Source organism: Aphelocoma coerulescens, chromosome 5 (assembly GCF_041296385.1).
Source record: "Aphelocoma coerulescens isolate FSJ_1873_10779 chromosome 5, UR_Acoe_1.0, whole genome shotgun sequence".
In the NCBI taxonomy this organism is placed as follows: Eukaryota; Metazoa; Chordata; class Aves; order Passeriformes; family Corvidae; genus Aphelocoma; species Aphelocoma coerulescens.
This window is the reverse complement of record NC_091019.1, coordinates 30,152,620-30,165,233: the sequence shown is the minus strand read 5'-3', so window position 1 is coordinate 30,165,233 and position 12,614 is coordinate 30,152,620. Positions and strand designations below refer to the sequence as shown.

The 12,614-nt window shown below is 39.4% G+C and overlaps 1 protein-coding gene across 1 annotated transcript in view; it reads left to right on the top strand.

The window, feature by feature from the left end:
* SPTBN5 (spectrin beta, non-erythrocytic 5) overlaps nucleotides 1–12,614 on the top strand; it is a 91,257-nt gene that overhangs the window by 31,345 nt on the left and 47,298 nt on the right. The window contains exons 29-33 of the mRNA XM_069015975.1: nucleotides 377–491; nucleotides 2,422–2,532; nucleotides 3,685–3,864; nucleotides 7,257–7,460; nucleotides 8,699–8,848. Of these exons, the coding sequence (XP_068872076.1) occupies nucleotides 377–491; nucleotides 2,422–2,532; nucleotides 3,685–3,864; nucleotides 7,257–7,460; nucleotides 8,699–8,848 (760 nt within the window). The remainder of the gene's footprint in view (nucleotides 1–376; nucleotides 492–2,421; nucleotides 2,533–3,684; nucleotides 3,865–7,256; nucleotides 7,461–8,698; nucleotides 8,849–12,614) is intronic.

Below are 12,614 nucleotides of genomic sequence, written 5' to 3'. Positions count from 1 at the left end.
GGACAAGGCTCTCAGATGCATGGTCCTGTGCAGGGCCAGGAGTTGGACTTCAATGATCCTTGTGGGTCTTTCCAACTCAGGATATTCTCTGATTCTATGACTCAGTCCTCCAAGTACTGCATAAAAATCCTGAAAAGTGCAATTGAGAGGGGAACTCTTAAATAGGACCATTTCTTTAAGTTCCTAGAGCAAGCAGGAGGACAGAGCAGGGTGAGAGCCATGCTGCCGCTCAGAGAATCACTCCAACAGACTTTAATGGCAGGCATGAAAAACAAAACAATAAGAGGTTTTGTTTCCAGTCTTTCTTCAGACTGTTGGTCTCCTTTATTCCTAGTTTTATGTTTTACATGGTTCTTTTCCCCATCCTACCTTGAAGGAACTCTTGGGAGGAGTTGCTAGAAATGACCAGATTACGAGGTGAGCGGCTGAGAGATGCTGAGGCGATTCACAAGAGTTACCAAGATCTGACAGATGCTCTGGCCCATATTGAGGTAAAAATTAATGGGAAAATCTCATATAATGCAAAATTTATTTCAGCTTTTTTTATGGAATATGCTTATGATTCTCAGTACTCTTACTGCTGACTTCAAAAAAATTCTCAGTGAGAAGCCAGTGTGGTTACTCATAGCATTAAAAAAAAAAAATCCTGGATAATCCTTAGACTCTTGACTGGTTACTTTAGGAGAACCATTGGTGAAACAAGGTAGAACTGGAGTTGCTGATCTGTGAAAAAAGTTGAGAAGATCAGGGCTTGAACTAAGCTGCCTCACAGTGCAGTGCATACGGTACTTTTGTTTGCAGTCATCAGGCTAAGAAACTACTGCCTTACTACGGCAGTTCTTTGTACACTGTTGTAATTTTATGTGTGCTGAAGAACTGTCCTGAGAAAAAGGCATTTGTTTGGGTTACAGTGACCATTAGCCTGGAAGGCTGTCAGGCAATCATGTGACCTGATGTGAAAAGCTGGGCCAAAAATCTTTTCCTCTCATGCCAGTGCCCCAGTACTGGCAATAATTTCAAAGAGTCCCAGTGTGAAAACAAGGGGGAGAAGTCCCCCAAAATAGTCTTCAGCGTTCTGTTTTATCTGAACATCCTGAAGAATTTCACAGAGAAACCACATCCTTGCTGTAATGAGAGGTGTGGTTTCCCTAATGCAGATGTTTATAGGAGGCAGTGATCCAAGGGGTTCCACTGTTTGCAAGGCAATAGGGCTTTGTTTGGTTACATGCGATGAATTTTCTACTTGTTTGTGCTGGCAGAGGCTGCCCTATTCAACCGTGTTATTCCTGTTTTCTTCCCTGCCATGAATAGAAATCCAAACATAATATTTCACTGTATACCAGCTGGGATTTTCCGAACCTGGTGCCTATTTAACTACAGTGATGAAGTAGTTAATGCTGAGACAGTGACAAGTAAGGGTTCAGAAACACTTCACAGATCAGCTGTTGGTTTATCCCCATGCTGCGTTTGGTCCAGGCAAACACTACACCCGCTACACCCTTCTTGCATTGCATATTGTTGGTATCTTCACACCAGGGAGGGAGAGCAGTCATCTCATCCACCCCTTCCTGTGTGTGCTGGTCAGAAGTGTATAAGAGAAAGCCCATTCTCACAGGAACATAGTACTAGAAGATCTTGCTTAAGTCACCAACTCCAGTGCCATCATAATATAGGCAACTACAGCATGCATCTCCTTTCATAGCACCTTACCAAGATGCATTGTTGGTATCCCAAACTAGTGATTCTATTGCAGAAATGCTCTTCTCCAAAGGTGAAAAATGTTCTGCTAATTTTCTCTAAACTGACCTGGAAAGAGTTTCTAATAATTTTATTCTAGCAACAGTGCTGTTCTCCAGCTGAAATGCCTTTTCATTTTTCATGCATATCTGGGTAACAACTAAATCCCCTCAAGAACCTTTGCTGAATTAAAAACATGTTGAAGTTTCCATTTATGTAACGGTCCCTCCATGTCTCTCATCTTTATAGTAATCTTTCTTGTGCATCTATAACTAAAATTTTATCTAACGATGGTTCAGAGGAAGACCACCTGTATCTCAAAGAATGGGCTGAAGCTGTTGCTTGTTAATGTTGCTTTTAAGAATTCACTGTCACTGCAGTAGCTGTTCAAGATTGATTTCCAACACAAAGCCTCTAAGACATTTTCTTGTATTGTCTGATCAATAAAAGACACGAACCTTCATTTCTAACCATCCATTTGAATAGCTTAACCATTAAGATATTTAAAAGTGAGTTACTAGGAGAGATTTTTCTGCCTTCCTTTTACCTATCGTAGTTGAATAACTCAGTGTCCTCAACTGTGCAGTATGAGTTAGAGTACCCAAAATTATTCATGTAGGCTTGTAGTGAGTTTTGCTTGGAAGTAGGAAAAAACCAAAGCTTTCTGTAATTGCTTCCTTCTAGGAGAAGTCCAAAAGTATTCCAGATGATGTTGCTAAGGACATGAGAGGTGTGCAAACCCAGCTCCGAAATCATGTGGCCTTGGAGCATGAGCTCTCTGGGAATGAGCAGCAGGTAATGACAGTCACTTGTGGTCTTTAATATGTAGCCAAAGTTCAAGTTTCCAAGATGAGCATAATAATAATTTGGTATTGTGAACCAAATTATTACTGTCTCTCACAGGAAGGCTGGAAATCTCTAGGAATTTTCCTTGATTTTCTGGGGCTTTTCATATATTAAAGGTCTGATGGCAGTGATAAACTAGGTGTTTAAAACTTTTGAAATAAGGCACATACTGTAATAACTACTGACTATTGAAGTGATTCATGGGGATGTTTTTGAACACGGTTTGAAATGCAGGATTATGCCAGGTTTTGTGATATGCTTATCATCTTCTTCAAAATGTTCCAAGTGATTACAAGGAAAAATCCAGAAGCAGAGAAAATTAATATTGATACAAATTGGACTGTGAGAAAGAAGGATAGGCATCACAACACAAATATGTAAAAAATTCAGCTCAAGAGAACACCTGTCTTGTATATGGGAGACTTGATTGTCTTCAACAAGACCAATAAACCTAGTATGAGTTTTCTCTTCTCTTCAAGAAACTTGTTTTTTCTTCTCTTGTTTTCTCTTCAAACAACTGCTTTGTTTAATGCATGTAAGAGTATACAGTAGTATATACAGTATAAAGCATAGCATGAGTTATATTGAGATTACTGAAGTAGTTATCCAAGTATTACTTATCAGTGGCCTCATATATTTTGGCCTTGGGGGAGTAACATTAGACTTGATACCATCATCTGCTTGTTAGTTTAAAGGGAAAAAAGCATGAGACATGCATGAAGAGAATGTAGTCACAGTTAAGCTATATGGTCAATGAGGGAAAAAAGAAATGGTTGGCTATTACTTGCATTATAATAGTCATTATAATACTACTTGTATTATTCATATAATAAATGGTATTGTAAAAATGGAAAACAAAATCTGGCTGCCTCTGAAAAATCACTGTTGTGATGAGCCTTGGTAAACACTGGATGTCACTATTACTCCATAGAACAGAAATTGTAGAAGTTTTTGTTTCATATGAGAAAAATTAAGTAAGAAAATGTTTCTTGAATTGTATTTTCATGTACAGAAAAATAGCCCTTATCAGAACTTTTCTAATACTAGCAGGATCTCTGTGACACTCTCCTTCTTACCCTCTTCTTTCACCCCTGTGTACAGCTGCAGGAGCTGATCCACTCTGCAGATCAAGTGCTGCCCCACTGCTCCAAGAAGCAGGTGGAAGACCTGAAGGCAAAGCAGCAGGCAATAGTGACCAACTGGAAGGCCCTGAAGTCCAAAGTGGAACTGCGCAGGAGACTGCTGGAACAAGCCTACAAGCTCTACGAGTTTCAGGCACATGTAAGTGCCTTCTTCTGCCCTCTGTCCCTTGCTGCTCAGGGGAAGGTTGCCTGCAGTGGGAGTGAATCAGAGGTGCACTTCCAAGCTGCAAAAAGCTGCAGGTGCTCTCTGTGTTATCAGGCAAGCATTCAGTGCTTGTAGATGTTTAGAAAGGTCTTATAGGATAAGGATCTTTTTTATAGGATAAGGATTTTTTACCTTCTGTAAAAATGGAAGCTTACATCTAAATGTGTAAGGAATAATTATCAGCTTTCAGAAGTGGTCACTGCTTTGCAGGAGTAGCAGTAGTCTTTTCAAAGACTTTTCAATTTCCACTGAGTAAGAGTGGCAAAAAGAGATGTTACTTTCCCGTTTATAATGCATAAAAGTTTGTTCTCTCTCTGTCAGGGCATGCAATAACCCTTGGCTAACTTATGGAATGTATCAAATACAACTCACTGATTTTTACACTAACCTCTCAAGTTGCTCAAGCAGTGACATGGGTATATCAGCATAACATCATAATCAGCAATGCACAGTAGATTTTTCTCCAAAGAACTCAGCAGGTCACTGAGCTATGATTTGCCATGGAATACTCTGCAAATGTCAGTAGTCTCAGTGAAGACACTTGAGCTACACCACTGCAAATCAGTAGATATTGCTGCAAGCACTGCAGGTGCTAAACCAGCAAGACTTATATCATGAAGGGAGTTGCTAATGTAGATCTCTAGAATACATTTACATTCTTTTATTCTTGAACTGTTCCAGGTGTAAATACTGCGCTATTTCCAGATACCTCTGGTAGTTCACATTTTGTTTCCATTTTTAGTGGGAAGCAGAGAGTGTCTGGAGTATGTTCACCTGGAAAAAATGTGCTGCAAGTTTGTCTTAGGGTTATAATCTGGGATCAAGGCCACAACAGAGTGTATGTGGTTCTCCTTTTGTGGTTCTCTTTTTTAGCATGAAAGGCATCTTCACATTTGATTAATCCACTTTAAGTCTCTTACAAGTGTTTAAATCAGCATTACCTGTCATATTTTATAAAAAGAAATATTATATAGTTAGAGAAAAAATATATTTATGGCAGTTGGGGGTTTTTGAGGATTTGCTTGGTTTGTTTTTTAACTGTTACAAATTCCATTATCATACGCAGAACTATTGATTGGGAAAATTAGTGTGATTCTACTGATGTAGGTGAAAAGTTCATTTGCCCACTGTCTTCCTAACAGTCTCTAGGACTGATAGGAAGAACAAGGCAAACTTTTAGAATGTATTCTTCTATCATAGATTCTTGAAGTCTTCAACCTGGAGGCATCTTTATCAGGAGGTGGATCTTGGTGGATTTAGCCATTAAAATGTAGTCACTCAGAGTTCACTTCTTTATTGATTTACTTCATAACTTACATCATAAATTTAGGTTTTGACTTCAGATAGAAAATGTCAAGTTGTCCCCATCCTGTGGGAGTGTTATTCTAAGTTTTATTGATAGGATGATGTAAAACACCTTTGGTTTAAATTTAGTCTGAAATGTGTGATGCATCCTGTGATATGAATGAGAAATCTACAGCTCATTTCTCACTCTGCCAGTGTGTCCTTTGATCTTCATGACTCTTAATATCATAAAACAAAATGACAAAGCCAGGTGACTGTATTCTCAGTGACATGTCTAGATGGGACTATGCCTCCGGCAACTCCCTGTCTCTTTGATGTCAGTCTGATGGCAAAAAGTATTCCCAATCCTCTCAATTTCCCAACAATAACTCCTGAAAAAGTGAAGAGCTGGTTCTGCAATTTGGTAAGCCTGCCTTTCTGCCCAGATGTGACAAGGCAGAACCATGCAGCCATGGCTAATAACTAAGAATTTCAATAATTCTAGGGTAGGTTAGAGCAACTTTGCTGCAGAATATCATCCATACTACTGAATGCAGAAGCAACTTTGCTACCTTTCCTCTTTCAGCTGTGCCAAGAGGTACACAAGCTTAATGTTAGTCACAGCTGTTCAGAGTACTTTATTTTCATTATATTGTTCACATGCACTCCACAGTTTAAAAATTATGCACAGATTAAGTGAAACAAGAAATTTCCATAAAATGAGAATCCTGCACAATCATCTAGTGTATCTCCTTACGACCCATCAAGTGCAATTTTAATGAGACCAAATAGCAGAGCTGGTCCTAACTCAAAACACACAGCACAACAGAGGGTTTCAAATCTTCCATGGAACTTTGTCAAGGAAGATGAGCATAGACACAGACTCAAAGTATTTCTGAATGATCTGAGGCTCTTATCCTGAAGTTTGTGCTAGGATCTGCATGATCTCAGTCAGGCTCTGCTTAGGAGTTTCCTGCAGACTGATGCCTACTCTATTCTTAAATATTGCTGGAAGTGGCAGTCTAGTAGCCTCTTACTGGCTCTTGACTTGTTCCATTGCATGGAACAATATATCCTGAGGTTTGTGGAATTTTTCCTAATGCTTAGCTTAAAATCTCAGGGAGTTTTAGACATGTGCAGTGCCAAGTGCAATGTCAGTGTCTACAGTGACATCCAGCTGTGTGAATGAATTAGTTCCACAAACCAAAATGGTGCCAACACATGTGCACTACATGGGCCCCTTGAAAAGGACCACAGTCTTTTTAAAGTAATTTAGTATCTGTGATCACTGGCTTTAAAAAAAAGCAGTATCTTGGCTTTAAAGCCTAAACTCAGGACCCCAAATTGGCCGGTTTCAATTTTGTGCGGTGCTTTTCCAAATTTATTTTTTCCTGGCTGTCTTTACAAGGTTTTGATTATATGAACAAAAATCTATGGGTAAAATGGAGCAGCCAAGAGTCTATTTCCATTACATTTTCAGTGGAAAATCCAGCAACCATTTAAAAGAGAAAGTTTTTAGTTTTCTACAGTAAAAGAGAACACTTATTATAAATAATAGTCTTTAAAAATATATTTTAAAAACCTGAAAGACCATTAACTACCTCAAAATTGAATCAACTAATCCAAACATAGTTAAACTATAACAAAACTTAAGCATCATATATTGTCTATTCCTTGCAGTCCTAGTTTTTACCAAGAGCAAAACTCCTACTGCAGATTCAAGTACAATGCCTAAAGTAAGTGGCTGTTGAAGGTGTAGAATCAAATGGAGGAAAAGACATACCAAGAACATCAAATTATTTTTACTTGCACAATTTTCTTCAATCCCAGTTAGACAATAATCCTCAGGGATTTGTTTTAGAATTTTCTTGCTCATGATTGCTTCATAGAAGTACTCTAAGCACTAATGGAATATTTTATTTCTTATCTATGATTTTATTACCTATTATTCACTTAAAGTTGACGAGTCAGCCTATGATTTTCCTGCCTGCTAACCTAAGCTTGAGCCCTAACCTCAACTTTCATATTTTCTTGGGTTCCAGGTGTGGGACTATGTCTTATGGACAGCAGAAATAATAAGAGAAATGAGAGCCAAGGAGACTATCCGGGACATATCTACTAGCAGCCTGAGACTCACCCAGCATCAGCAGCTGCTGGCAGAGATCGAAGCACGCGAGGAGAAGTACAGTCATGTTGTACAGCTAGGACAGTCCCTCTTGCAAGATGAGGAAATGCCATCAAAAGAGGTAATTGAAACTCCTCTGAGTGCGGTCATACATATTCAGCTACTGGACCCCAACCTAACTACAATTCTATATTGTATCACACTGTGAGATAAAAAAACATGTGTACACTCACTTGTCCATGTGCATGACCTACATTTGCTTCAGTGTTTTACCTAGCTTGGGCACAAAAACATCTGTTCCATTTCCTACTTCAGCAGTAGATGAGTGGAGGCATCTCCTGAAAGTCCCCTGCAGCAGAGCTGGACTTATTCAAGAAGTTTGCAGTGTTCTGAGCAATGGAGTAAATTCTACCAACTTCCCAAACTGGATTTTCACACAAATGCTACGCTTCATATTACACTGGTATATCCACACCTGAACAGTCTGGACAAAAACCTATCAACCAAAGAGTGAAAACACTCAAGCATATGAGAGAGTTTAAAGATTGATTGAAACATTTTCTGTAGTCAAGAATTACACTAGTAAAATATACTCCCTAGAAATGAAAGATTTAAGTCAAAATGTCAGTTTACCCATGACAAATAGCTTCTGAGATTCTCACAGCATTTATTTCTTTTCCAGTACCTACCAGTTCATTTCTCCCCTGACAATTCATTAACATGTCTCTCGAGTTTCTTCAGAAAAATGCAGAGTTTGTGCAAGTTACTCTCCCATATCACCAAGCTATTTCCTGAATATTTGCTGAATATTGCACTGTATGAATATGGTAACTAGAAATCTTGCTGACTGTAAAGTCCTTTGCCTGTAGAAAAAGGTAGGAAAAATCATTTATAGAAGGCCTCTGATATACAGTGTTTGAAAACTGAAATTATATGAAGTCTAACCTTGTGGCATGTATTCACTGGCTAGAAGAATATGCTAAGTTGATAATTTTTATTTTAATATCTGTCACATAAAAATTTGAAATGCTGTAATAGCACACAATGTTTAACGATAATGAAGAATTAGGATCCGATTCTAGAAGTCCCACTTGAGAAACAGTAACCTTTCTTTGCTCTTGGCTTGGACTGCAGTATGTGCTGTAAGAAGCACTTCTCCATTGCTGAAATGAGGCACCTCTGATAATCCCTCTGCCCAAACAGTAGTGCTAGAACTTGTTCTACTTTTTACTGTTTAATAATTTTGTTGCAATTTAAAGGGATTATCCACCACTCCACTTAATCCTTTCTCCTCTCAACTTACCCATATCCATGGGATATAAAGACTAACATGAGTTTTTAACTGGAAATTTTGTTCAGATTCAGCAGAAGCTACAGGCTTTGTTGGAAGAGAAGAAAAATGTATACAATGCATGGGGACAGAAGAAGGAGTGGCTGGAGAAAATACACCAAGAACAAATGTTCTACAAGGACTGGGATCACCTTGACATGCTCCTGAACTCACAGGAGGTGAGCAGTTTATAAACTCAAAATAAGCAGTTAAACTCTTCAAGCATGTAAACTCTTTCAGACTAAAAAGGGCACTACTGCTCACCTAGAGCTTGAAATCTTTGTGTCTGCGTACAGACAAGACAGTCTCTTTTATTGGTATTTTTTGTGTTGTGGTATCACTTGGAGACTGTAGCAACATACAAGATGCTCTCCATTCTCATGGGCTTAGAAACAAATAGATGAACCTTACCTGAAAGGTAATTCACTGCAAATAAACATAAGAGGAAGCATATGAGAGTCACAACAGAAGAGGGAGACAAGAGTCCAATATTAGTTCACTTTATAAACAGATCTCAGCATGCCAGCTGCTTAACCACTGGCAGATTTCAAAGAGGCTTCAAAGAGGAAGGAAATTGTGAAGAGGATTTGAAGGGAGTTTACTTTGCAGGTGTTGCTGGAATTCTCATCTCAGGCTGAGAGTTATGCTGGGAAAATGCAACTAGTGGAAAATGGATGTTAGCAGTGTGAGTTAATACAGGAAAGTGAATTGACTTCTCAGTTCTACAAGGGCATTGATAGGAGTGTGTAGAACAACAGTGAAAGAGTTTGTAAGGAGTATTAACTTCTGTTCAATGAAATTGAGAAAAACAAGCTAGTGAAATAGGCCCTCTCATGAGAAAATAGGGCAGATATAATTAATGCAAAGAGACAGAAGGATGTTCTTACTATCATCATTTTACAGTTCTTGAAATAGATTGACTTTTTTCACCATTACTGAATTATATTTTGTATTTCTTGCACTTTCTTTGATTCATGTAACAATTTCCAAAGGTTCCAGTTCGAGGTCTGGGATTTGCTATTACAGAACAGAGTGCAGTCACTCTCCAAATTCATGAATTGATAGATTGCTGCAATTGTGTTGAGACTTGGCATGCAAACCACATCAATGGGTTGCAGGCTGCCAAACTGAAGGATTGACATAACGCTGGAGGAGGTTGAACCTCTGGGTCATTTTTCATTAAGGAAAATAATCCTTTATTCTCCAAGACCACTGACAGCAAAATATAATGGCTCTCATTTCTTGCTGAGCTCTGTTTTCCGCTAGCGCTTTGCCCCGGCACTAAATCCTTTTGGAAACTGACTCTGAGCTGTGCCATGCAGTGATACTTAACGTTCTTTGTGGCACAAAGGAACTTTCTGCTACTCCTTCCTTGAAGGAAATACATGTTTGCATAATTCCTTGTAATTGGTTCTTCTGGCAAGTGTGACCTGCATTCTGGAGTTTGTGACATGAAACAGAGATATTTACCTAGGTTCAGGTTTCTGGAGTAAAATATTACACAGTTCTGCCCACTCTTTGTTGCTTATATGGCAAATGACATGATTTGCATTATGCCTATCTGAATTCCCTACCAAGCAGTGGTACACCATTGTTAAGCTCCTGCATAGGAGCTTATCAGGGAAAATTTAAACTCTACAAAAGTTTGGCCACTGTATTTTTTCTCTTTTCATTTAATTGGTATCAGCCAACACACAGAAGCGCTCTCACTACAGCATCTGTTTGCTCTATGTAATGCACAGGTAAATGTGTAGGAAGGTGCTGTGGGTAGGTGATTATTTTGCCCCTCAGTTGTGAGTCCTGGTTGCAAAAGTCTATATTACTCATACATGAAGTGGTAATGCACCTGACATTTCTGGTATGGCCCCAGCACATTCTCTACAGGTAAATGGCACCTCATATTACTTCTTTGTACAGATGAATTTGCTATTGCCACAGGCTATGACGGTAGACTGCCACAAAAAGGGTTGGGTGTTCTTCAGAGGCTAGGTAAATTCTCCTGGTGGGATCAGAAACCACAAGTTTCTTTAGCCAAAGCAAAGCCTGAGAATGAAGACTGTGACCTCCAGGACCGTGAAGGGCAGTTCTGTCGTCAGAATCTTTTTTCCCATAGTATCCTCTCTATGAACTTCCAAGGAGTCTGGTCCTCCATTTTCCTCACTGACACTGAGCATCCAGAAGGTGGAACTTTTACTATCCAGTAAAGCATGGATACTCGGCTGCCCCTTCCAACAGCCCTTCACACAGACAACACTTTACAGTCAAGCTGTCTTCTGCAGCTGCCACTATCTGCTGTGTAGATCAGTATAAACAATTTGATAGTGGAGTGAGGTTCCTTAGTCACTACTTGTGTTTCACTTCTCTGCAGTTGAGCTCTTGGAAGAAAAATCTGCTCCTTTTAGATTGAACTCTGTTACTACTATATGGAGTTAAATGTGGCTGCACAGTGATGCAGACAAGCAGGATGATAGGAAAGCAGTTCTTTGAAACGTTTTCCAAAAAACTCAGCCAAGGCATCAAGTGAAGACTCTCAAACCGTTTTCCAATGGGAATTTCATAATTTGCTGCTTTCAAAAAGGACAAAAGGAAACATACATTCAAAAAGCATTCCTGTCAGACAAACAAATAGAATGAATGTTTCCACCCTTTGAGTTTCTTCTGACTTTTGTGTTTGGGTCAAGGCTCAGTTACGTGCATTTCACTTCTTATGTCTGCAAAATGTCTGTGTAAGAAAGAATGTCATAATTTTTCAATCCTATTTTGCCAGTACTTCATATGCCACAGACCAGAAGCAAGAAACAGGGGAAGGAAGAAGGTAACAGAGGAATATTTTAAACTAAGACCTACTACTGAGAATTGCTCTTTCATTCGCTGTCTGTGCCACTGTGACAGGTTTGACTTTAAGCCAGCATCTTATATTACATCCAAGTTACTTAAGCCTTCAAAGGATTTTTGCAGAATGTCGTCTATCATTGTTCTGTGCTAAAGAAAATAGAGCAGATGTGAAGAAAATTAGGCAAACATCTATCTTTTAAAATTTTTTTATTAATTCAGTTGTGCCATCAAATGGAACTTCTGTAGGAATCTCTTCTAAGACCTGCAAACTGAGATCTCGTCATTCAGAGTGCAGACAATTAACAGCTGAAAAAGGAAAAGAAGGAAAAAAATCATTTTTGCTTTGAGCAGAAACTGTGTCCAGTACTCTCTGCTCTGTTCTGATCTTTTCACAGCAGCAGATCCATTGCTCAGGTTAGCTGCTTTTCTTTTTTTCACAGACGAAATAACAGCGAGTTCGCAGGCTGTCTCTGGCAGACGCTTTTGGCTCCCTCCTACTCTGTCTGCAGTCTCACTGTCAGAACACTCAGGGAGCAGAGCCGTATGCTCCGTAATTTATCTTTCAGCCCATCCCACACTCATATCGCTTTGCAGGCATGACAAGAGGTGGTAGCAGTTTTAGAAGAGCTGAGACTTCTTATTTTGAATGTGGATTTTTTTAGTTCTTTTTTTTTTTTTCCTGGAGAATGTTTATTCATCTCTCATTCCTTTGCTTCAGAGGAAGAATGGAAATTTCCAGTGCCAAAGGAAAAAGGATTAGGACTTGGTTTTAAGCACAGGGGGAAAGGCAAGCTTCTGTGGTCTTGAATTTTGCATCACTTAGGACTAAGCTTCAGAATGTCATACAGGGACCATCGCTGCAAACCTTCATCTGCAACCTATGTTTCCACTGTGGAAGTGCTGCTTTCTTCCTGTAGAATGAGCCCACCTCCTCCTTTTGAATCTGCTGTGCAGGACAGGCCTTTTCAAAAGATGCCAGCACCAGCTTGGCATCCTCCCACTGGTCTATCGATTGCAGAGCTTGCTCCTGGAAATGCCATCTCACCACCCAGCAGTACGTCTTACTGCTCAAGGCTAGATGTCATCCTGGCACACACAGAGCAGAGGAAA